Source organism: Artibeus jamaicensis, unplaced genomic scaffold, assembly GCF_021234435.1.
Source record: "Artibeus jamaicensis isolate MK-2021 breed Jamaican fruit bat unplaced genomic scaffold, CSHL_Jam_final scaffold_847, whole genome shotgun sequence".
Lineage (NCBI taxonomy): Eukaryota > Metazoa > Chordata > Mammalia > Chiroptera > Phyllostomidae > Artibeus > Artibeus jamaicensis.
The window spans coordinates 24,699,100-24,723,295 of NW_026522057.1; the positions used below are offsets into that span (position 1 = coordinate 24,699,100).

Here is a 24,196-nt window from a genome sequence, read left to right on the forward strand (position 1 = left end):
TTAAACATGAGCCTGTGCATGAATGTGTCTGTGGGGGTGGCTGTGCAGGAGCTCCCACGTGAACACGCTGACCTTTCCTAAAAAAAGGGAAGCCACTGTTCCCCCAAGATTTGTGGTTACTTTTGCAGCAAGAGGAGTCACTGCCAGCCAGCTGAGGAACAGAGTGAACACAGGCTAAGCACAGGGGCGGGAGAGTGGGTGGGGGCCTGGGAACTGAAGGGCATCTGGAGTGGTGACCAGCCTCTGAGGGCGGGCCCTGCGGGGGCCTGAAAGTGCTTGGGGCAGCCTAGAATGTCTGCCTGCCCAAACCTGCAGATTCAGACAAGTTTCAAACCTGGGCGCTGGCATTTACCAAGTGGGCTGACCTGGTATGGGTAACAGAACCTCCCTGAGTCTGTTTTCTCCTCCGTAAAATGGGGGTAATTGTACTGTGTACCCACAGGGCTGTGTGAGGATGCAGTCAGTGCCACGGCACAAGTGCGGGGCCTGGCCCAGGGCGCAGCCAGCAGGGCCCTGGCCGGTGCGGCCCAGTGGGTTGGGGCATGCTCCGGTAAACCGAAAGTCGCCGGTTCGATTCCCAGTCAGGGTGCGTGCCTAGGTGGCAGATTCAGTCCCAGACGGAGGTACATATGAGAAGAACCAATCTCTGTTTCTCCCCCGCCTCTCCCCCTCCCTTCCCCTCTCTCTAAAATCAATGAGCACGTAAAACCAATCAGCATGTCCTGGGGGAGGTTAAAAAGAAGAGGAGATGAGTTGCTTACACTGAGTGCACACGAAGCTTAGGGAAGGGAAAGGGGAAGAGGAGGCTGCGGGGCCACACCTGAGACATCCTCACCGCACCGAGTGGGAGGGAGGGACAGTCAGTGCGGGGGGGGGGGGGGGAGGACGTGGCACCAGCGGGGTGTAACAGGGGAGCCCGCAGGGTGCGCCCACTCTCTGGGCCGCCCCGCAGCAGCTGTCAGCTTCACTGAGCAGAAGCCGGAAGAAGGAAGAGTGGCATTTGCACCCCAGGGAATGAGAAACAGTTTGAAGTCCCAAACCAGTGTCCACATCTGCTGAAATACTGCAGAGCAGGTCCGGAGACATGGTGCCCTGTGACCTCAGGCGAGTCCCTTCCCCTCGCTGCCCCTCTTTGCTTATCAGCAAAATCAGGACTTGACATCAGTCCCTGGTCCCTACCGAGTCCAAAGCCCTGTGTAAACCTCGGGCACTGGGCCACCCAGGGCTGAGCTGTTCCCAGTACAGTGGTTCTCAGCTGGCAACACCGAGACATTTTCAGTCGTCACTCCCTGGAGGTAGTGCTAATGGTGTCTCATGGGGAGAGGACAGTGATATTGCTGAACAGCCTGTAAAGCACAGGACAGTCCCCAAGAACAGGATGATCGGGCCCCAAATATCAATGGTGCCAAGGCTGGGAAACTCTGCCTCAGCAGGGCAGGAGGCGATTGGGGGGAGCTCCTGTTTCCTCACCTGTAACGGTGGGTAAAACCCTGCCCTGCCTACCAGACACGGGAGGGCAGCGGGCACCGTGTACTGGCTCACCCCACACCTGTTTCCAAGCCCCTCTCCCTTGTCTTCCTCCGCCACAGAGGCTGGGAAAGCAAAGTGCGCCCTTTCCTTGACTCCTTTGCAGCTAGGGGTGGTCACATGACACCATTCAGGCCAACGAGACAAAAGGAGACACCTACTCAGGGCCTTTAGGAGAGTGTCTTATTTCTTGATAGAAGGCACAGTGGCTGCCCTGGCTATTCCCCCTCTTCTTCCCGTCTCAAACCTGAGATCACAGGAAGTGGTGACCACCCTCTCATGACCTGACGTCACAAGCAAAGGAACGAAAACCAGCACACTAAGGACGGCAGAGCCCGGGGTCCTACTGGACTCTCCAGAGGATGCGACTGAACTGTTCTATCAATGCCTCAGCCTCTCGGTATGCGAGAAGGGTAGAGCCTTTTGGTTTTAAGTAACTCTTAAGTTTTCGGTGACTTATAACCGATGGAGAATGGATAAAACATAATGTCAGAGTTGTATTTCTAGCAGAGTCCCTCACAGGCCCTACTTTATAAAAGAAGAACTGAGGTGAGTTAGCTGCTTTGGTTGCAGTGGGGGGACTCAGGGCCCAAGGCTCTGACACAACCCCAGAGATGATCCCCAGAGCCTGCTGTGGAACCCCGGAGGTGCCCTGGCGCTCGGTTTGAAAACCACTGCTCTTTGAGGAAGTGCTGTGTAAGCACCACAGAGACGCAGAGAACCCTGGCAGGCTGAGTGAACAGCACAGCCCCTGAGCAGGACTGTCCCTTGGCAGGTGAGGAGACAGCCACAAGCCACTCCACATCTGCCGAAGGTGGCACCACAGGTCCACAACCATACGCTTGCCACTGACACCACGAGCCCCCCCCCCATTCTGCAATGTGGCATTTCCCACTCAGTCTCCTTAACTGGCCCATGGAAGGCAGCCCTACCCCCAAGGACAGACCCTGGGTGGCCTCTCCTCAGCCTCCCCGCACTCTGCACAGCACCTGCCACTGGACACAGGGAGGGAGAGCAGGGGAGGAGGAGGGGGGAGGCAGCGGGGCACTCACCACCATGGCTTCTCCTTGCAGGCAGAAGGGCTTTTCTGCAAAGAGGAGAGAGAGGACAAGTCAGGGACAGTGACTTCCTTGGGCCACAGCGATCTACCTGGGCAGGTAACACGGGGCCCAAGCAGAACCAGCGGGAGTAGCCCCAGCCGTGGGGGAAGCAATCACCTGCCAGACGAGGCATGAAGGGACCCCACACCCAACTCTCCAGCTGGCTCAACATTATTCCACTCCCCCTCCGCCACCCCTACTGGTTTCCAAACCTCCGCTTCGCTCGTGCCACGCCCTCTGCTTAGCATGTCCTTCCTTTCCTGCACACGTGCCCCCTCCAAATCCTACCCAGCTCAAATGCCACCTGCCCCAGACGGCCTGGCTCCCCCAGGACTCCCAGACAAGAATCCTGGCCTCCCGCCCCGCTGACAGCCCCACTGGAGTCCTGCCTTTCAGTAGATGAGTTAGTGGAAGAGCCCTCTGCCCCACACCCTAAGTTCCTGCAGAGTCTACTGGCATCTGGCTCTGTCTGACTCCTTGGAGGCACCCCAGAGAAGCTTCTGGAACAGATGGATAAAGGGGAAAAGGAATGGAATCTTACTTTTCTTCTGGGTCATGATGACACAGTTCACAGCCACCAGCGTCAGCAGTGCCAAAGATGTCACACCCACAATCAGCCCTAGGAGGACAAGAGAAGCTCAAACAACAGCTGCAAAAAGCAAATTCAAGTACACCAGGCACCCAGCTGTCACAGGAGAAGGGCAAGCCAGTCCCAAGGTCTCAAATTTAATGACAAACAAGCCCAAAACTGTGCCAAACAAAGCATGTCTGTGGACCACAGTCACCATGAGGGCCACCCGTCGGAGATTTCTGGCCTGAAGTGGTCCTGACCCCAGATGGGAAGCCCATGAGGTGCTGTGGCCCAGGCCACACTGTCATCATGGCCTAATGGGTTGGTCCGTCAGAACCAACAACCAGGAGACCATCTCCTCTTTGAGATAAAATGTTGATCCCAACCCTCCCGACCCAGGGGCCTCAGTAACAATGCCGGGTCTCGGGAGAAGACAAGTCCCACCACCACATATATCCAGGGACAGAGTGCACCCAGCCCACAGCGGCTCTCAGCACATCTCTGAGATAGCAGGGAGGAAGGGTGAAGGGCCCTCTTGTGACTTACCAATCGGAAGAGAGATATTCCCTGTGATGACCCCTTCCACTGGGGGAGTCAAGTCCGAGAAAGGGTCAGACAGACTTGGAGTTGTGCGGGGCCCTGGCGTGGGCTCCGTGAGTTGGGGTTTTTTGGACCCTGGCTGGGGCCTGATGGCTAAGGTTGGCTTCACTGTCTCGGTGAGGGACTCAGAAGTGCAGACCGCGTCCCTGCTTGCATTGCCGGGGATGGCCGTGGATTTACAGCTGGTGGGGGAGGAGACTTGGTCAGGGGTAACAGGATGGAACGGGTCAGGGTGGCTGGGCTCACCCAGGGGAGGCAGGTCAGCGGGCAAGGGTCCCCGCAGCCGGGATGAGGGTGTATGTGCTCTGTCCTCTTTTAAGACTGCCCCTTCCTGTCCTCACCCCCACCCCTCTTCCCACTCAGTCCTCACCTCTGGGGGAAGGCTCCTGTTCTCCGTGCTCTCTGTTCTGGGACCCACCCACCATTAGATGACCCATCCTGGCACTGAACGGAGCTCGGGCAATGCCTCAGCCCACAGCCGTGAGTGGGGGCTGCAGACACCACGGCACAGCCACTTCGTGCTTGTGCAGTATGTCCCTCTGTCACCCAGGGACAGCCCCTCCCTGCTCCTCCAGAACTGAAGGACTCAGCCACTCACATCCGGTGGGGCCTGCAAGTATCTGTGGATGACGACACGTCAGAGAATGTCCCTGGGGCACAGGCAGCGCACACCACGTTTGATGTTTTTGTTCCTTCAGAAAAAAGAAATGGGAGCCTGTCACCAACTCAGATGCACCGGAGACCTAGGGGAGGTCTGAGGGGCCCCCAGACCTCTGTCTATGCCTCTCCCTCTGAAAACACACGCACACACACACGCACACAGCTGGGGGATTGTCCTTTAACCCATTCTAGTGACTTCCTGGTCTGCAGTGTCACATGGGTTCATCCTCCTGTGGCACCACTTGATTTCCCAGCAGCTTAGGGCTTAATCTGATGCACCTCTGGGTCCCCAGGGCCTAACATACAGTGTGTGCCTCACTGGGAGCACTGGGGGAAAGAATAAATGGGGGACAGGTGGACCAGCCAGCACCGACAACATTCCCAGGCTCAGCTGACGAGCTGATGCCTGTGAAAGAGAGACCCGAGGCAGGCCCCAAGGCCCTCTGCCCCAAGGCCCATACCTGGTCTGGACACGCCGAAGCCAGGGGGGCACTTGCGCAGTTCGGAACACAGCCGGCATCCCTGCTGACTGTGCAGCATGCAGTACCAACCTGGCCTGCAGGTGCACACGCGGTCCTGTTCCCGGGTGCAGGCCCGAGTCTCCACCTGGTCTGGAGGAGCAAGGAGGCGGCCCAGGGTCATTCCCACCTCCACGGGCCCCACCCACCACCATGCTACCCTGCCCTCCCAGCCAGCCCACCACCCACAGAGAGCTCAGATCTCTAGCAGGTGAGTCAGCCCCCACTGCCCCGGCTCAGCACAGGGCAAAAAGAGCACTGGCCACGGAGTCCCAAGCCCTGCAGTCTTGGTCTGGCCTCATAGCATGAGCAAGACACAACTCCCTCAACTCTAAAATGGGCATAGTTCTCCCACAGCTGCTCCTGGCCCACCAGCAACACGGGGCTGTTGAAGAGGATTCGGTGAGACAGGAGGAAAACGCCGCTGATAAACTGTAAAGAACTACACCCACGCAAGCTCATGCCCTGGGGCATGCAAACACCGAGCCTGGGGGAATCCCAGCCAGCTTTCTGCAAGGGGCTGGGATGCCGGGTGCCCAGGGCAGGACGCTGGGGACCACCCCTCCCTCTGAGCCCACTCACCAGAGCTGCAACGGGAGCCACAGCTTAAGCACTCGGGGACCCAGTTCCAGATCTGGGTGTAGGTGCTGTCCTCGCAAGGGGTGCACACTGTATCTGAGGTAGCAGTGCAGAAGAATCGTGCATGGTAGCCTGAGAAAGCAAGGGCCAGAGGTCTCAGTGTGGAGGGGCTTCTTCCCAGACCCTGGCCTCTCCCACTGTTCCCCGAAGCCCAGAGTTCTGCAGCCTAGCTGCAAAGGCTCTTTGACGGGGCCCCAACTCCTCCATCGACTCATCTCACATCCAGCAAGTACCAGCTGTCTCTCCATCTCCGAACCTCCATGGCTCATAACACATCTTCCCCTCTGCTCTTTCCAGATGCCTAGAATTCTGCCACGGGAACTGCCTGTTATAGTCAATCACACTTTAGTATGAACGGGTTTGCCAGCTCCTTTCTTCTTTAGAGTTGGCTAAAGTTCTCCACCTGGGACGTGGTACAGTTTCCCAGCAAGGCCTGGAGAGAAGGCATACCAGGTGACGGAAGAGTACCAAGGCAAACTTTTAAGGAGGTTCTCTTCTGAGCCCTGTGTCACCATAGTCACTGCTGTGCTAATCTAGTAGCTTCTTACAAAGACTCTGCCAATTAATAGAAGAAAGAAAAGTCACTTCCCCTGGAGTCTCTTAAAATGGCTGTGGGAGGTGACAGGTCTGTACGTGCCTGCCCGCGTCTCAGGCGGATGGCCCAGAGCCCTCCAACGACTTCCTGGATGCTGCAGAATAAAATCTAAACCCCTCACCACCGCCCCTGCTTACTTACTCTGAGCCACACACTGGCCTTGCTGTTCCTCAAGTGCACCAAACAGGCTCCCACCTCAGGACCTTTGCACTGGCTGTGGCGCCTGCTCGGCATGCCGTTCCCATACACTTGCAGGACTCACTCCCTCACCTCCCGCACATCCCTGCCCAAGTGGCAGCTCCTCAGCTGGGCCTCCCCTGACCACTCTGTTGGGAACAGCGTGGCCTACCCCTCTGCCTCCCTGCCGTAGCTAGCCTTGTTTGCTTCAAAGCACTTAATCTCTGATGGGACCACACATCTATCTCCTCTGTTTATCTGTCTGTCCCTCTATTAAAATGCAACACCCACGAAGGCAAGGATTTTGTTTGCCCTGCTCTCTCTTGTATTCCCAGCACTTAGAACAGCGCTGGACATGTAGCAGATGCTTTGTTGGTATAGGAATGAGGTATAAACAAATGAATAAATGGGCGGCACTGGGCCTTGGGCCACCCACCCAGCTCTCCCACAGGGGGTTAGGCCTCAGGTCCACCATGTCTGAAACAGGGAAGCGTTCACTGATTCTGTCAAATATGTACTGAGCATACAGTACATGACTGGCATGGTGCCAGGTGTTCGGGAGTCAGTGGAGAGCAAGCCCAGTCCCCGTCCTGGAGGAACGCACAGTGGGGGTGACAAAGAGGAACCAGGACAGCACAGGATGAAAAGAGCTACTGCTGTGGGGGGCAGCAGACACCACTGGGAGCTCAAAGGAGGAAGCAGATCTGGCCCGGCAGTACAGGCAGGCTTCCTGGAGGAGGCAGACACCTAAACTGAGGTCTAACGGATAAGGGAAAGGGAGTTGGGAAGAGGGAACAGCGTGTGCAAAGGCAAGAGGGAGCATAGGGCCGATTCATGGAACTAGAAGGGGTTCAGTAAGAACCAAGAGCCACGACCCCGTCCCCCCTCAAACCCCTATTCGCACACTCCCTCCAAGGCACCAGCCCCCAGGAATGGAACCAGTCTGAGGTCAGGGACCCGGGCCTGTCCCTCACCTGGAGGACACATGCTGCAGCACATCTGGGACCTCTTGTCATAGTATTCTCTGGGCCGGCATGAGCTTCCGGGCTCCGGGATGTAGGGGGTCAGCACGTCCTGGAAGGGACAACGACAGTCGTCAGCTTGGCCACGCCTGACACCCAGATCCCCTGCCGCAAGTGCTTGGCTCTCTCCCTGCCGGGGCTGCACGGACAATGGACGAAGGACATGGGAACTTCTGCCTTGGGGTGGGGGTGGTGGAGGAGGAAGGGGGAGCCCTGCCCGCTCCCTTCCTTAGTGCAGCACACGCACCTCTGCAGGCAGAGAAATGGGGCCCCCGGCCAGAGGGTGACGCTGGCTCCTGACACTGCCCGGGGCAGACGTAGGGCCCTCAGAGCTGCCCCAAAGGCAGTGGCCTCCATCACAAGGACCCACAGTGTCAGCACAATGCAGCCCTCTGCCAAGGACGCCTCCCCTTCCCTTCTTCCTGCACCTGGGAATCGCCCCTTCGTCCTTCCAACCAACTGCTGCCTGCTATGGGAAGCGCTCCTGGACTCCCCCAGGCTGCTTCAGGCTCCTCCGGGCTCTCTCTGAATGCCGCAGAGAGCTCCTCCAAAGGATCACCTCACTGTGCTGAAACTGGGTACCTACGTGTCCTCCCAACGCGCATGGGTGCACGTGCATGTGTGTGCGCACACACAGCCCGTCTGTGACACACAGGGCAGAAACAACGGCTCTAGACCCTCAGACAACAATGGTGACAACAGTTACCATTTCTGGAACACTGACAGGGTGCCGGGTGTTGTTCTAAGAGCACCTGGAGGTGCTCTGGTCAGTAGGTGCCGCCGCACCCACCCACCCAGACCCCCTGTACCGGCAGGGCACCCGCGGCCCCAGCTGCCATGAGCGTTGCCTGAGAATGACCCCCAGCCTGCAGATGCTGCAGGAGAGTTCACGCTCCAACCACCACCCCACCTCCTTCCCCATCCGGCTCCTGGAAGTCCTGCCTGTGCAGCTGTGCCCTTGGCTGGCCCCCACCCTGAGAACAAGCAAACAGGGGCACCCAGCGGCCTCTTCTGCTCGGCCTGGCAGGCCATCCCAGACCCATCCTGGTGTCTCAACAACCCCCCAAGGCCTGGGGTTTCTGGGGGCCCCGCAATCTGCGGCTCCTCTCCCCCACGTTCCTGCCCAAGCTGCCTTCTTCACCTGGAATAGCCTCTTGCTTCATCTGACAAAATTCCACTTGTCCCTTCTGACGGCAGCCTCCCCCTGCCCACCACCCACCCTGCACAACCACTGGTACCCCGAACCCTGCCCTGCCTCCCTTAGGGCTCCTGGTACACAGGCCTGTGCCTCCACTAAACGGGCACTGTCGGAGGCTGCGGGCTGGGGTGACGCTGCTGTTCCCAGAGCTGGGCGTGTGGTAGGTGCTCAGGAGTCAGGATTCCAAGCAGCAGGCTTCCTGACAATGTCACGCCCCAGAGTGGTCCCACCCTGCACCAGGACCCTGAAGCCCAAACATGGCAGCACCTGCCCTGCGGGCCTTTCCCCACCCAGCCCAGGCCCAGACCCCAGGAAGTCAGCTCTGAACTTTGGGAATGACAGAGACACAGGTGGCTGTCGAGGGAAGTGGAAACCATTCTGCATAAGGCAGAGTTTAGAAAGATAACCTCCACCCCATCCGTGAACTTGCGTGCCCACGGCCGCACACACACTCACGCACTCCCCGCCCCCATCCTCTCCCCTCCCCGTCTGGTCCTGGCGCGGGCTGCCAGGCACCTGAAGGAAAGGGAAAGGACTTCCCCACAGCCAGGGGTGGGGCTCCGGCCAGTGTCCAAAGCACCTGGGGGGCAGGGTGCCTGTTACTAACGCCGACTCCCACCCAACAGACTGGGTGAAAGAAGCTCAAGGGTGGGCCCAGGAAGCTGTCCTGTCAGAAAAGAGAAAGAAAACCTCCGCAGGTGATTCTGCTGCGCCACAGCTGAACATGCCTGATCATCTGGCACCGCCAGAGAGCAAGGTGACCTGGGGAAGGGGCGCATGGAGGGGACCCGGCGGTCAAAGGCAGGGCAGCGCCGCGACCAGGGAAATCGCACCTCTTCAGCTTCCGGCACACGCACTGTCTGGCTGCGGAGGAGGGCTGCCCCCCACGGCCCCCCGGAATGGGCTTTCCCTGCAGGCGTCTGCCGTGTGTGGCTTCCCCAAGGGCAGGGCTGTGCCTCAAAGTGTTGCTGCTTCCCCCTCAGAGAGCACGCTCAAGGGTGATGAGGGACCCTGCAGGGGGGTGACACAGATCTCAGGGAGCCTGCATCTGCAGAGCACCCCGCAGTAACTAGGGGAGCCCCTCATTCATGCGGCTGCTCCCGGCATGCGGCCCAGGGGGGGCCTGCCGGGCTGGAGGAGGATTTCCTGTCAGGCCTACAGGGCCTGATGGGAAAGGGCCCTGCCTGGGCCAAGGGGGGTGGGGGTAGGGGAGAAGGGGGCTCTCTCCCTCTCCAGCCACAGGCCGAGGGTTCCTGGCCAAAGGCATACGGCTGGACCCCTCCAGCCCCCAGACCTCTGCCCAGCAGCCTCTCCGCAGCCTCCCTTCAGGGTCTCTTCCTGTCTGAATCTTGCTCTGAAGGCCCTTCCCCACACTTCCTCCTCTGCTCTGTGTGATGGGGGTCAGCCCTCCCTTGAGCAATTTCTAGGCCTATTTATCCTCTTGGACAGAGAAAAGAAAAAAAACAAAAATGCATCCCTGTCACAGCTAAAGAATGAGGAACAGAAAGCCCCTCACTGAGCAGGACAAAAGGTCACCCTCTCCACTTGCAAGGCTCCCCACAGCACAGGCAAACCACAGCCTGGCCAGGCCTCTGGTCACTAAAGGGCCACACAGGCCGGGGCCCCCTGGACACCCCCAGAACGTGGCAAGCAGCTTCTGGGAAATGCAGGGCTATGGAAGCTTCCAGTTCCTGGGGCTGGTGCTGGGGAGGCTGGGATTCGGGCCCCACCCACCCTCAGGGGAGTGCTGACTGACATTTTAGAAAGAGGAACTAAAGTTAGCAGACTCAAACTTTTCACAATACTGAGTCCCAGGAGAAATTGGAAATCACTGACGAGAGCGTTAACCACCCATGGAACTGGGCCATCTGTGACCCAGCGGGGTGGGGGATTGGAGAAGATGGATGATAGATGGTAGGTAGGTAGGTAGATGGAGGATAGATGGATGATGGATGAAAGGAAGGAAGAAGGAGAAAGGGAGGGAGGGCCATCTAACATCTAATTTGTGAGGCAGGTCTGATTAAGCCCATTTCACAGATGAGGAAATGGAGGTAGAAAGCAGCAAAGCCACCTCCTTGCCCCCCAAAGGCTCCGGGCCACTGCAGCGGTGGTGACAGGCTGCTGGAGGCTGGGGCGCAATGAGGCCATCAGGGCCCACCCTCACCACCCCAGGCCCCAGAGCTGCCTCACATCAGGGTGTGCCGGCCCATCTCCTCCCCTCCACATGGCCTTGTCCTCCTGGGATGAGAGGTATCTGCACGGAGTGATGGCCCCTTCAGGGAGGGAGTGAAAACACTGGGATATGCGTTAAGCACCAACTGTGTGCCAGGCAAGGTGGCAGGCACTATACAGACTCCCACTTCTGCCCCCTCCAAAAAAAGTAGGTGGGCATGTGCCCATTTCATAGCTCAGAGGGGTCTGATCACTAGTCTGAGTTCATCCAGGAAAGAGGAGGTGGAGCTGGGACATGACTTAAGAGCTGCTCCCACTGCAGGAAATCTCTGGTCCTCTCCTCAGGACGGGGGCAGCAGCCAGCTCCCGGGATCCGCCCTCCGTCTGCCCCTGGTCCCTGAGTCACTGCAGCGCCGCCAGCCCCCCACCATCTCCTTCTGCACCAAGCAGGGGCTGGGGCTCTGGCTCACATGGACACACATGCTCCTTGTCTCACCCACGCTCACACCCACGCACATACACCCAGTGCAGGGAACCCGCCTCAGTCTCAGGCCAAGAGCCTCTGACCTCAGCTCTCCCCCGGATTCCCAGGACACCACCAGGGTGGGCCTCTCCGAAGGAGCAGGCACCTAAGACCCAGCTCTTCCCAGAACGGCCTGTGTCACTGGGCTCCTGCGAGGGCCCCTTCTCAGGCTGGCAGCTGCTTGGCAGGCAGGAGCAGGGCAGCCCCCGCTCAAAGGTCTGCAACTGGGGACGGCTGGCCCAGCAGATGGGTGGTTGTGCCAAGTGCTAGAAAGATGAATGGGAGCCAGAAGTGGAGGCAGGACCGAAGCACTGCAGCTCAGGCCGCAGGAATCTGACACATCTCAGAAAAAGTCAGGGGCCAAGGTGGAAACATTCACTCATTCATTCATCAAACACACGGAGCCCCTGCTATTCTAGGAGCCGGGCAGACTGCACCAAACACATGCACACCCCTGCCCGGAGAAGCTGAGCTCTAGTGGGGGAGTCTCAGACACACGGGGCAGAAAAATGTGAGGTGGCAGCAGCAGCCCAAGAGAAAGGAAAAGCAAGGTGGGGCTAGGAGCCAGGGGCAAAGGAGCTCAGGGGGCTCCAGGCACAGCCAGGAGGCCAGGGCAGCTGGGCCAGAGTGGGCAAGGGCTAGGACGAGGGCGCTAGGAGACAAGGGGCAACAGTGCCTGCTCCTGGAAGCTGGCTCCGAGCCAGGCACCACGCACCTCACTGTCTCTGAGTCCTCGTCCCAGCACTGGAACACCGGTGCTATTATTGTCCCCAAGCCACAGATGAGAACACTGAGCCTCAAAGAGGCCTCCTCACCTCCGGCCCAGTTTCCTCCCTAACATCGAGCTGACAGCTGTGTCTCCCCCACCCCAGGAGGCTGGGTTTCAACCCCGAGGCCAACCCTGAAGATCCTCCCTCCCCTCCTCCGGCACTCCCTCTACTATGGGCAGTAACCGGATTCTCTGTGCCTCAGTTTCCTCATCTGCAAAATGGCAGCAGGGACCTGGTTAGTGCTCAAAGCCCTTTCCAGCTGTGGCTTCTTAAAGATGGGTATTGAAAACCTCCTGAGACCACAGAAGTGCCGGGTGGGAGGTTGGCCCACCCACGTGAGAGGTGGAAAAACTGAATGAGCTGGTAGGAGGGGCTGGGGCAGGAGGCAAGGCTGAAGGTGGGTGCAGGGTGCGGCTTCCGTGCCCCCGCCTCTGCCCCTCGTCCCCTGGCCCAGGGTGAGGGCCACCTTGAGCGGGTGGCCTCTGGGAGGCAAGAGGCTCCCAGGCTCATGAACAGCTGGCCCCCCCGGAGCAGCGCGGACTCGGGCGAGAGGTCCGGTGCCCGTGCTGGTTCTGGGGGCCGTGGGAGCCTCACTCTCTGAGCCTCAACACAGTTGCCTGTAAAATGGTGACATAATGCCCTGCCCTGTCCCCTGCTGGAGTCGTGGCAGCAGCAAAGGCAGGGGATCACAGCTTGGGTCCCCCTTCTCCCAGACTCCCAGGGACCCACACGGGAGAGAACGTGCAAAGGCCCGGGGCTGCACACTCGCGTCAAATGGAACATGAGAACTGGGCTGCATCTGCCCCCGTGTTAGCTGAGGACAGGCTAGGCGAGGACAAGGCCCTGAGCAAGTGGCCCAGTTCTAATGAGGTGCTAATGGCTCATGTGGCCCGAGAAAAGGGACAAGTGTAGGGGAGCTGACCTGTGACCCTTCCAGGGGCCCCAGGCAACTCTTCCAGAAGTCTGAAGTCAGGAGACCATGACAGGCCAGCTGCCATGACAATGGGGTGGGGACCTCACTGGGACAGAGCGGGGGGAACATTCCCGCAGCCCAGATGGGGGCTTCCTAGGGTACTGGCCTCAGGTTGCCTCAGAGGGACTTGACTCGAGAGGAACACCTGGAGGAGTATTAGGACCCCCAAATAAAGAGTCAGGAGGAGTAGCCAAAATCCAGGGATCGGGGTCCATGAAGTGGCCAAAGGACACAGTGTCCAGGATAAGGGACAGCAATGTGGCTGTGAGTCCCTGAAAGAAAACGAGCCACAGCAGCGGAGTTACAGCCCGACAAAACCAACCTGGTGAGAGCTGCAAGACTTTGTCTGCCAGCCGCTTGCGCCCCGCCTTCTCTACATCCCCCTACTCTCACCCCGGGGGATTGGCAACCCCAGCCAGCAGCTGGGGCTGGGAGAGAAGACTGCTGGTTCCGGGTGGGCACTTCAGGGGGGCCCTTAGCCAGTGAGGGGCAGGGCGGGGCGGCCATGCAGGTCCCTGACCCCAGAGTCCGAATCAGCTCTCTTTGGGCCATTGGGCAACCCGGTGCCAGCAAGCTGACTTCCTCAGCTCAGACCAAACCCTGCATGCACACCAAGGTGGGGGCCCTCAGTCCCTTCCCCTATTTATAAATAGACAGTGGGAGAGAGGAAGACGAAGAAGGACAGGCGTGGGGAAGGAAGAAGTGGCCGCTACTTCTGTCATCTAGAAGCACTCAAAAGCCTATGGTGTCCTCTGCTTTTCCTGCCACCATTAATGAAGTATCTCTGGGGCCTTCAAGGATTTTTGATTTTCTGGAGCCTCCCCTTCAATGTCAGTAGCCTTGGGGAGAAGGCACCGCACTCCGGGCCTCCCTGGAGCACCGGGGCAGGGATTCGGCTGACTGCCAGCTGAGAGCAGGAGGGGGACTGAGTGGGAAGGAGGCCCTGGGCTGCACCTTTTGTCTTCAGGCGTCTCTCAGATTTAGCCTTTTCACAGAGCCGGAAAGACTAACGGAAACTGTTCAGACCACTGAGAAGCACCTACTGTGTGCAGGCACAGTGCCGGGCACACTCACATGCATTCTCTCATTTATTCCTGCACCGACTCAGCAAGCTCAGGTTCAGCCCATTCTAGAGATGCAAAAAGGGTTCCAGAGATTCGGCACTGAACCCGGGTCAGAGGCCACGTGGCCATCAAGTGGCCGGCAGGAGCCACACCTGCCTCCGCACCCTGGACAATTTTATACCCTGTGATCGTTCACAGACGAGGGGCCCAGAGGTGGGAAGGGAGTCCCCGAGGACACACAGTGAGAGCTCGGTTCAGTGACTCTCCCAGGCTAACAGGTCTCCAGGGTCCCAGGCACAGACACCAAGGCTGTGGGAAGGGCAGAGGCATCTGCGCAGGGACCCAGGGACCCCTGCACAAGTGGAAACTGCCTTCAAGCAATATAGAAACCACTTCGTTTGCATGGCAGGCCCCTGGGGCCCCTGCGTGCAGTGAGAAGCAGCAGCGCCGGTTGGGCCTCCATGTCAGGGGGTTTGCGGGAGCCCCGTGGGCTGCGGGGCACAGCCACATCAGGACAGGCCGACACAGCCACCACGCCAGGGCCAGGCTGCAGAGGCTCGTCCTCCGTCACGGAGAGGAACAACATCTGCGTCAGGAAGGACCAACCACATCACAGGTGGTGGCTCAGGGGTGACACATCCATGCAGCCTATGATGTCCCTTTAGAAGTGAGCCGGGGGCAGACAGGAAGCCCGGGCTGGTATCCGGTTCTCGGGGCCAGGCCTTGTGCTTAGCCGGGGAACACGAATGCCAGGACGTGGTGCCTGCCCCCAAGGAGCTCTCAGTCTCACTGCAGAGAACACCCCATCTCTTTCCACCACCCCCACCCAGGCCTGTCAGCAGCCCCTCCCCGATCTCCCCAGGGCAACCCCCCCACCCTAGGCTTCTCTCGCCAGCCCAGCCTCCTCACTCTTGGTTCCCAGCCTTTCCAGATGGACCTGAAGCCACGTTCCCACGTCCAGGTCTAGCCCTGATTAAAAGCTTCCCGTGGCCCCACTGCCCTCGGGCCCAAGGTCACGGTCCTCAACGCCCAGCCCTGCCAGCATCCCCCCTGACTCTCATCCAGAGCGGTGTCTGGCTCCCGCACGCCCCCCATGCTGCCACCTCTGCTCCTCCCTCTGCCCCAGCCCCTTGCAGGGCTGACTCTTCGGCTTCTTCCAAACATCCTCTCCACCATCGCCTCCAGGAAACCCTCTCCAAACCCCCAGATGGGCTCAGAGATCCCTCCCGGGGGCTCCAGTGCCAACCTGGGTTTCTCTCTACCCAACCCAGACTGGGTTAATTACTTCTCTGTGTCCCCCCCTTAGGGCAAGGACCACAACTCCCCCTGCATGTACCAGTGCGAACTCTCAGCCAGACACCCCGGTTTGAGTCCCCGCTCTGTCATTCACCAGCCTCCATTGTGTCATCTATAAAATGGGGACAAAAACAGTGCCCACCACACGGGGCCATTATGATTCACCGAGTCAACTTGGGTAAAGCGCTCGCTGCCGTGCGGGCAGGCAGTCAGAGCTGAGCGTTACACACGGGGTTTTTATTACTCATTCCTCTACGCCCAGCCCAGCGTGCGGCCCAGGGCAGGTGCCTAATAGACGTGAAATTGTTGAACAGAAGCAAAAGTTTTCATTTCATTAGGTGAAATGCACTGGGGCTCATCTGAGGACTGGGCGGGAAATGGGCTAATCAAGAGAGGGGGCGATGCCCCAGTTGGGGGAGACTGAGACCACCACAGCGACCACCACTGTGTGTGGGTGGTGGCTTGAGAACAGAGCTCTGGCCCTGGCCGGTGTGGCTCAGTGGACTGAGCGCGGACCTGCAAACCGAAAGGTCGCCGGTGCGATTCCCTGTCATCAGGCACACCTGGGTTGCAGGACAAGTCCCCATTTGGGGGCAAACAAGAGGCAACCGATCAATGTTTCTCTTGCACGTTGATGTTTCTCTTTCTCCCTCCCTTCTCCTCTCTCTGAAAATAAGTAAATAAAATCTGAAAAAGAGAAAAAGAACAGAGCACAGGAGCCCGACCACCTCGGGCGGCGTCTGCCGCTGCTGGGCTGGGAGTCTGAGTTAACGGCTTCACCTCTGTGCCTCAGCTGCCTCTCCCATAAAATGGGGACAGTGAGGGCGCCCCACCCTGGTGGTTGTGAGGATGAAAGGCGCCGGGTGCATGCAATGCACTAGCCCCCTGCCCGGCACCCACGAAGCACCCCCCGCCCCGATGTCGTCAGTCCTAGCTGTCAGTTCAGTGCACTCTCCCAGTGTCTCCCAGCCCCAGTGGGCAGTGACCGAGAGGGACACTTTTGTCCCCACCTAACCACTGAGGAAAACCAAAGTTCAAACAGCAGTTCAGACACCCCAGGTGCTCTGACAGCAGTCAGACAGGTCACCAGGGATCCCTCTCCTCTGCCGAGGCGGGCACATCAAACCTCACACCAGAGGCGACCAGGTTGGTCCCGCCACGTCTCACGCCCACCCAGCAGGGGCCGGAGTGACGGAGGCCAGGATCACCCGATGGCTGACCACAGAGCTCCAGGAACACACTCGAGGCTGAACGGGTCAGAATCAGGTCCCTTGGCGCAGGCTGGGACATGGGGGGAAGGACGCCAGAGGGGCCTGGATGCAGGGCAGGGTGGAGAGGGACACTTCCTCTGCCTCCTGAGGGCCTCTGTCCCCACCCTAGGTCTTCGGTCCAGTCCAAAGTCCTCCCCCCCCACTGAAGCCTTGACCTTCCTTCCTGTTCTGCAGCTACTCCCTCAGTCCACAGCTCTTGCCTGAACTATTGCAATGGTCTGTCTGTGCCACTGAGGCCAGTGTGAAGTTCCGAATATACTCTGTTTCGGTCACTCCCTTGCTCAAACACTATCAGTGCTTCCCCTTTGCCTCCACTCCTGACAGTAGCTGAAGCATGGACCCCGAGGGGGAAAATGCTTGGCTTCGACTCCAGATGCCCCCTCACTGGCAGGCAGCATCAGATGAGGGTTTTTTTTTTGTTTTGGGGGGTGTTTTTTTAAATAAATGAGGTTAATAAACCTCTGCCTTTTCATCTGTAGAATGGAAGTGATAACAGTCCATACCTCTTGGGGCTGTTATGAGGATTCATGGGGTAACGCAGGTACCATGTTTACGTAAGCACTCGGAAAATTCTTTTAAATGTAATCGATATCACGGCTTCCATAAACTGGCCCCAAACAGCTTACAGCCTCATGTGTCATCGCTGCCCTAACAAGCCTTTTGCTCCAGCTAGGACGGTGCAGCTGTGGTCCCCTGCTAGTCCAGCCCCTGTGCCTGCTTCCTGGTGGCCACGCATCCCGCCCTGCCCATCCGCAGGGCTCTGCTCTTAGCAGCACCCCTGTGGATCGCTGTGGGAAGAGGGCCAGAAGGAAGGCGGGTTGGAGTCGGAAAGGAGACCAGGAAAGAGGAGGGCAGGGACCCAGGAGCCAGGCCAGGCAGAGAGCGGAACCAGGGATATGAAGAAGGGGTGGCTGGCAAGATGTGGGGCATTGGGACATGAGGTGGGGGAGGGGCTCAATGTTGCTGAGAGGACACAGCAGCAAGGAGCAGGACAGCTGCAGAGAACCAGGAGACCAGAGCAGCAGGTGACAGGGTGACCAGGGACCAGTTGGACTGGAGCCTCAGTGAGTGGCAGACGGAAGCCGGGCCGTGGGGCAGCAGGAGGAAGGACCTAGGGGTGCCCAGATGCTGGCGGGAGTCCCGCTAACTGAGGCGAAGTGCTGGGAGCCCTTCCCTGGAGACCCCCTGTCAGGTCCAGACCTGGGCCCTCTGAGCAGGGGCCACGGAGAGGCCAGGGCTGCACTTCACCCTCTGCCAAAGCCGCCAACTCTCCTTACTGCCACCCCCATACAACGTTCAGTCCCAAGGGCAATAAAGTGAGGTGGACAAGGTCCTTGATGACCAATTTCCAGCTGGGGCAGCTGAGGTCCAGAGAGAAGAAAAGTGGCCAAGCCCTCCCGCGCTGCAGGCCAAGCCAAGGTGGGGCCTCCGACCCCCAACACCCAGCCCTCCCGACCAGCATTGGAGAAGGCCTCCCACGGACGGGCAGAAAGACGCCGTGCCCGCCTGCCCCCGAAGCCCTTCCCGCTCACCCTCGCCCTCAGGCCCACTCAATTCCCTGAAGCCGTGGCCACATCAGCCGTACCCACTGCAGGCCGAGCTCAGACTGAAACAGACCACTGTCCGGATGGCAGAGCAAAACAAGCAAAACCCCCTGGGGATTTCTGCCCCGACCCCGGACCAGAGCAGCGGAGTCAACCCAGGTCCGGGCTGTGAAGCCGGGACAGGGCAGGGGGGTTGCTGGCCTCTGCAGGGCCCAGTGCCCCTGGAAGGGACCCGCCTGTGGCCTTCCACGTCACCCACGCTGCCAATCTTCCCACACATGCCCACTTGTGTCTGCTGTCAAAAGCCAGAGGGTGGCTGGCCTGCCTGGGGCCCGGGAAGCAGGCTCTGCATCCGCCCACTGGACCCTGGACGCTGGGTGTGAGCAAGCGGCTAACGGGCCTTCTGGTCTTAGTGATGGCCCAGCAGTCCAGCGGTCACACGCCGCCACGGGCAACACCTGAGACAGAGCCCGCTCTGCCACCTTTTCCTCTGCTGAGACGACACGGAGGCTCAGAGAGGTAGGGCCGTGGGTGTCAGTGAACACGAGAGCAGGGCAGAGAGGAGACCAGAGCTGGACCCTGGGGCCCCCTGGACAGCAGCTTCCGCCCCCACTGAATGCCTCCCAGCATTCACTGCTCACACTCAGGGCAGAAGGAAAGCTGTTCTTCCAGACCCCCGCCAGTAAACAGACACTTCCTCCTCTAGGCCGTGCACCCCAAACCACAGCGACGTCACTGGCACCTGTGACCTCACAGCGCACCGCGGCGGAAAATGACTGTGGGCCCCGGACACGTGAGCCCTGAGCTTCAGAGTCCTAGCCTGGGAGTCAACAGCTCGGCAGACGGGGACAAATGCCCAAAGCCCTGGGTTCTGAGGGAGTCCGGCAGGACTCAGAACGGGGGAGGGCCGTGTGCCCATCGCTGGTGACAAAGGGTTTCTTTGAGGAAAACCAGCTCCCCCACTCCAGGCTTCCTCAAACCTGCGGGTTCCAGACTGCAGACTCTGCAGTGGGTGCCCACGGTCTCAGGTCCCAAAGGGTCTGGCTGCTGAACTTTAAAAGGTGCCAACTAGGGCACCTAAAGGGCAGACAGGCGGAAACCCAGGCCCCTGCCCGGTCTAAGGGTTCTGCATCCCGTCTTGGCCGCAAGCTGACAAGCAGCCAGGATTTCCTGATGCCACTAGGCCTGAATCTGAGAACTCATCCAAGAAAGTCCAGCCGAAGCAAGTGGGATTGAGGTCGTTGGGGAGAGAGGCTGGGAAGCACAAATAGCAAGGTGGGGAGCTCGGGGCTCTCCTTCCTGGGAAGACTTTGAGGCCCCCCCCGCCCCCACCCCAGTGGCCTTTCTCAAGCACATGCCAGGCTGACAACCCCCCAACATTCAAGGACTGTGGTGGGATCGGGGCTGCTGGGATTGACACATAGGGGCACTTAAGGTCACCGGGCAAGCCAGTGACAGCTCTCTGCTGGGAACCCCGGTCTCCTGCCTCCCTGCCGTCTTGGAAGTCACTTGAAGGCTGGGGGGCGGACAGCATGACCTCAGCACGCCTCCGCAGGGCTTCCCCTCCTCAGAGTTCGAAGAAACAGAAACTCCAGGATCAGAGAGGTTAGGACAGAAGAGATTTCAGAGAGAGCCTGCGGTGGGCCGGCTGCGGACAAGAGAGCTGAGGCCTCCCGCAGCCCCTTCGCACGAGACACCTGGCTCATCCTCAAACGGCAGGTGGCACCTGTCACTCACTGAAAGGAGAGGAGAAGGGCAGGGTGGTGATTTCCTGGCCCAGCGACCTTTGCCACATGCCCGGGTCCTGAGGCTGGGCATTTGGGCAGGGGGCGTGAGAGGTCCGGCCAGGGGGCATCTGGGCCGGAGGCGCAGCCAGGCATCAGGGAGTGTTGGCCTGGAGCTCTGGGCAACTGGAGGCCTGCCACCCACCCCTCGTGGCCACCCTGTGGCCCAGACAGAGAATCAGGTTCCACAGGGGTCCCGGCCTCGGCCTGGGCAGCGCCCCGGGACCCAGCATCAGGCCAGGTTGCAGAGCCACCAGTGGGCCACACAGCCAACCAGTGAGGTGGGTGTCACCCCAAGTTACTGTCGGGAACGCAGAGGCTCCCAGACATGGAAAGGCTTGCTCAGGTCGCCTGGCCTGTGACAGCAAGGCGAGAGTCTGTGCTGAGCCCTGTCTGACCCTGAGGTCAGGGCCTTCTCCTGAATCACCAACACCACTTGCCCTCGGCCGGCAGAGCATCCAGAACCGGAGGCCAATGCATCTCTGCTTTGCTCCCGTGTCCCCGGAAACGATCTCCCTCTGCTAAGCACCCCTCTCCCTCTCCTGAGCCCCAGCTGCTCTCCCTCTTGCCTGCTTCGGGGCAAGTCACATGCCCCCTGGGGCCATGAGTCACTGCCAGTGGGCGGCCCCCATCACGAGCCTGGGAGGGGGTGTGAGGGGGCGAGTACCCCTAACCCCTGTGCACTCACTACAGCAGGGAGACAAGACCAGAACACCAGCCCAGAGAGAGGGAGCCCCGCCCTGCCACGGCCGGCTGTTCCCACTCTCGGGTCTCACCTGGCAAACAAGGTCACTGTAAAGGTCAGATGAGTGTTTGGGGCACTTATTCAATATCCTTTGCATACCTACCACACGCCAGGCAATGTTCTAGGCCAGCGCTTCTCAACCCGGAGCGATGTTCTACCAGAGGACATTTAGCAATGTCTGGACACATGTTCAAATGTCACAAGTGAAGGGGGCAGCACCCTGGCCTCGACCCACTAGAGGGTAGACATCCTGTTAGACATCCTGTGACATGCAGGCCGGCCCCTCGACAACTACCCGGATGTCAAGAGTGCTGAGAAGGAGAAGCTCTGCGCTGGGCTACAACTCTGCGGCAGTGGACAAGTCCCTGTCCTCACTGTGAGTGCATCCTACGGGGAAGACACTATAAACGTGGAAAAAATACAGTGGGTCACGAGCGTTATTTAGGGAAACAAAGCAGGTCAGGGAGTGCGCGTACGTGGCGGGAGCTTTTATAGGCAGGGTGGTCAGAGAAGGCGCTGAAGGAAGTGAGGGAATAAGACCGGGAGATGGCAGCAGGAGGAGCACTCAAGGCAGAGGGGAAAGCAGGTGCAAAGGCCCTGAGGCAGGCATGGGGAGGGCATGTCTGAGGAACAGAAAAGCAGCCAGCATGGCATTAAACAGAACTAAGTTGATGTGTGGAGTTCAATGTAACGCATGCATATGCGTACACACACACACACACACACACAGTTGGCGTCAAACCCCTTCCCTCCCCTTCACCCCCGCAACTGTCCTGGCTGCTCATCCAGGAAGCCTTGGACGGTCAAGGCTATGAACTGCCTCCCAGCCCTGGGAGGGACAGCAGTCCAGGAGCCGCTGGGCCAAGCCCCAGGACGACAGCAAAGGCCACCCTCAGACAGCAGAATGCAGACACCTCATCTGCTCCCACACCCTTCACACCCACTTGGTCCTGCGAGGAACACCAGGTGGAAAGTGCTTCCCACGTCCACAGCTAGGAAAACAGAGGATCAGTGACTTGGCCCAGGTGACAGGGCAGAACCCAGGTGACCACTGACACTGTGGCTCCTGGAAGGCTGGAGCCAGGTCATGGTCACCTCGGGGTCCCTAGTGCCCAGCACTGGCCACCGCCCTCTGAAGCAGTGCCTGACCACTGGGCCGCCTCCTTGTTAGCACGCAGGCTCTCCTCAAGGCTGTCAGGGAGGGGACAGAGGGACATCCCAGGACAGCAGCCACCCCGCGTCACCCGTCTCCACTCCAATGGCCAGCACCCCCAGGCCAGCCTGGGGGCCCTCACCCTCTCCCCTAATCTGAGCTGGGTATTGAGGAAGCAAGCGGCAGCCCCTCCATTCAAGACGTCCAGGGGTAGGTTCCTCAGACCTAGCAGGTGGAGACAGCCCCAGACAACAACAAAAAGCCAGACAGCAGGGCCCTCTCCGTTCCCATCGCAGGGCACCCAGTGCTCACGAATGCCACCAGGTTTACGGCATACATCTGTCCAGTGAACACACAACTAAATGAATGAGCAATCCAGTCCACTCCAGCCAACAAATGCAGCTTGTAAAGGAGGCCAAAGTCCTGACTACACAGAGGCTGCCATCCCCGCGGCCAGCTCAGGTCACCTTGGGCTCTTTCTGTAACTCAGTCTAGTGACAGGCAAGATTACTCAGCACCCGCTGGGAACGAGGGACCCAGCTGAGGACAGGAACGGGGATGCAGACAATGGGGGAGGGCGGGGGAAGCCTAGGGCGAAGGGCTTTGGAATCAGGCAGACCCGCATTCGCATCCCACCCACCCTCTCACCCCCCGAGCTCTGCAATCCTGCAAAATGTCATAACCTCTCTGGGCCTGTTCCTGCATCTCTAAATGGGAACAGCACCAACCACCTTTCAGGAAATGCTGAAAGGAAGGTTCTGGTGAGATTCTGTAGGAAATTCCTAGCACAGTGCCCAGCTCCTCCTGGATGTTGTACACACGGGAGCTGTTGTGTGGCAACAAAGAGGAGGAGGAGGACCGCACGGTCCCTGCCCTGAAGGACCTTTCTGTTGGGCTCGCTAAGACGCAACCAGCCCAAAAAGCAGAATGGAGCCTGTCCTCCAGACAGGGGCAAGGGCTCTGACGGTTCAAAGGGAAAATGACCAAATCCAACAGGGAGAATGGAGGAGGGCTTTCCTGCAGGGGGCGGCATTTGCAAAAGGCCCTGAAGGATGGGGCGTGGGATGTGCCACGGAAAGGGGACAGCATGGGCTACCCATGTTTCGTGGGGCATAAGGTACAAATGCAGAGAGGTGGCAGCAAGAACGTGGGTCCCTCACTCCCTCTGGCCTGGGGCCCCTGGGAGAGTTTCTGCCTCCGCCGCGGGAGCCATATGAGGCTTCTCAGGCAGGGAGGGAGATGCTCCAACTTGGGGAGGGTCACCCCAGCGATGCTAGCAAGGAGGGTCAGTGGGAGAGGGCGCGGGGCCAACAGATCAGCTAGGAGGCTGCGGAGGTGATCTCAGGGAGAGGGAACCCGAGATGACTTGGGAGACGGTCAAGAGGGCAGGGAAGTGAGAGGCACAAGGGAAACCCCTCAAAGGACTCCAGCACCCCGTGTCCCCTCGGCCACAGGGAAGACCTGTGCCTCCTTCCACCCCCAGGGGCTCACACGCCACGGGGGGCAGGATGACACCCCTCGAGACCCTGCGGTCAGGCTGGGGACTGCGACCGTCAGCATCCACGCTCAGCTCTTAGAGCTGGGAGTGTTTTGGCTGGAAGCCGCTCAGGACCACCTCGGGGGCGGGCCCCCAGCAGCTCCACTGTGGTCCAACAGCCTCCATCCTCTGCCCTCAAGAATTGGACTCTTTGAACCAATGTCACCCCAATACATTCAGTAAGTATATAAATAAACCCAAAAAAACGAATTGGACTTCAAAGATGTCTTTAGCCTTAGCTAGTGAGTCACCAAACATCAACACAGGAGCCAGTGCCACCACCCCCACCTTCCTTCCCAGTCAGCCGTCCAGATGGTTCAGCACATACCCCGGGTCATCAGGGGAGGACCGGGAGGGGGTGGGATGAAGGCCCACCCCCTCCCCAGCCATGAGGGGGCGGGGGAGGAAGAGGTGATCCTCTGGAGAAAGAGGGCCCCCATGCCCTTCCATGAAATACAAGGAGGTCTCCAAGTTTCAATGTAAAACAGGGCCCCTCTGTGTAAAATGGGGCCCCTCTACTTTACCAGACCACGGCCACAGCCAAAAAAGGCAGAGGACACACAATTCTTCCACCTCGCTACTGAGGCGGGTGCACAGTGTATAATGAATGCTCTGGGGCTTCTGCCTCTCCGTGTTCCTGAAGCACCTCAGGCACCCTGTCTGCCTTGTTAACTACCCAGCAGCGGTGCACTCTGCTGTTCCCAGAGCTCAGGTCAGGCCAGGAGAACCTGAGAACGCTTGTCTCCGCCCCATGGCC

General features: G+C 59.3%; 1 protein-coding gene across 1 annotated transcript in view; it reads right to left on the reverse strand.

Moving 5' to 3' along the window:
- Nucleotides 1-24,196, reverse strand: part of TNFRSF1B (TNF receptor superfamily member 1B) — a 34,035-nt gene that overhangs the window by 9,093 nt on the left and 746 nt on the right. Inside the window, exons 2-8 of the mRNA XM_037165672.2 lie at nucleotides 7,362-7,461; nucleotides 5,559-5,687; nucleotides 4,920-5,069; nucleotides 4,397-4,490; nucleotides 3,745-3,980; nucleotides 3,169-3,246; nucleotides 2,580-2,614 (exon numbers count right to left, since the gene is read on the reverse strand). Of these exons, the coding sequence (XP_037021567.2) occupies nucleotides 2,580-2,614; nucleotides 3,169-3,246; nucleotides 3,745-3,980; nucleotides 4,397-4,490; nucleotides 4,920-5,069; nucleotides 5,559-5,687; nucleotides 7,362-7,461 (822 nt within the window). The remainder of the gene's footprint in view (nucleotides 1-2,579; nucleotides 2,615-3,168; nucleotides 3,247-3,744; nucleotides 3,981-4,396; nucleotides 4,491-4,919; nucleotides 5,070-5,558; nucleotides 5,688-7,361; nucleotides 7,462-24,196) is intronic.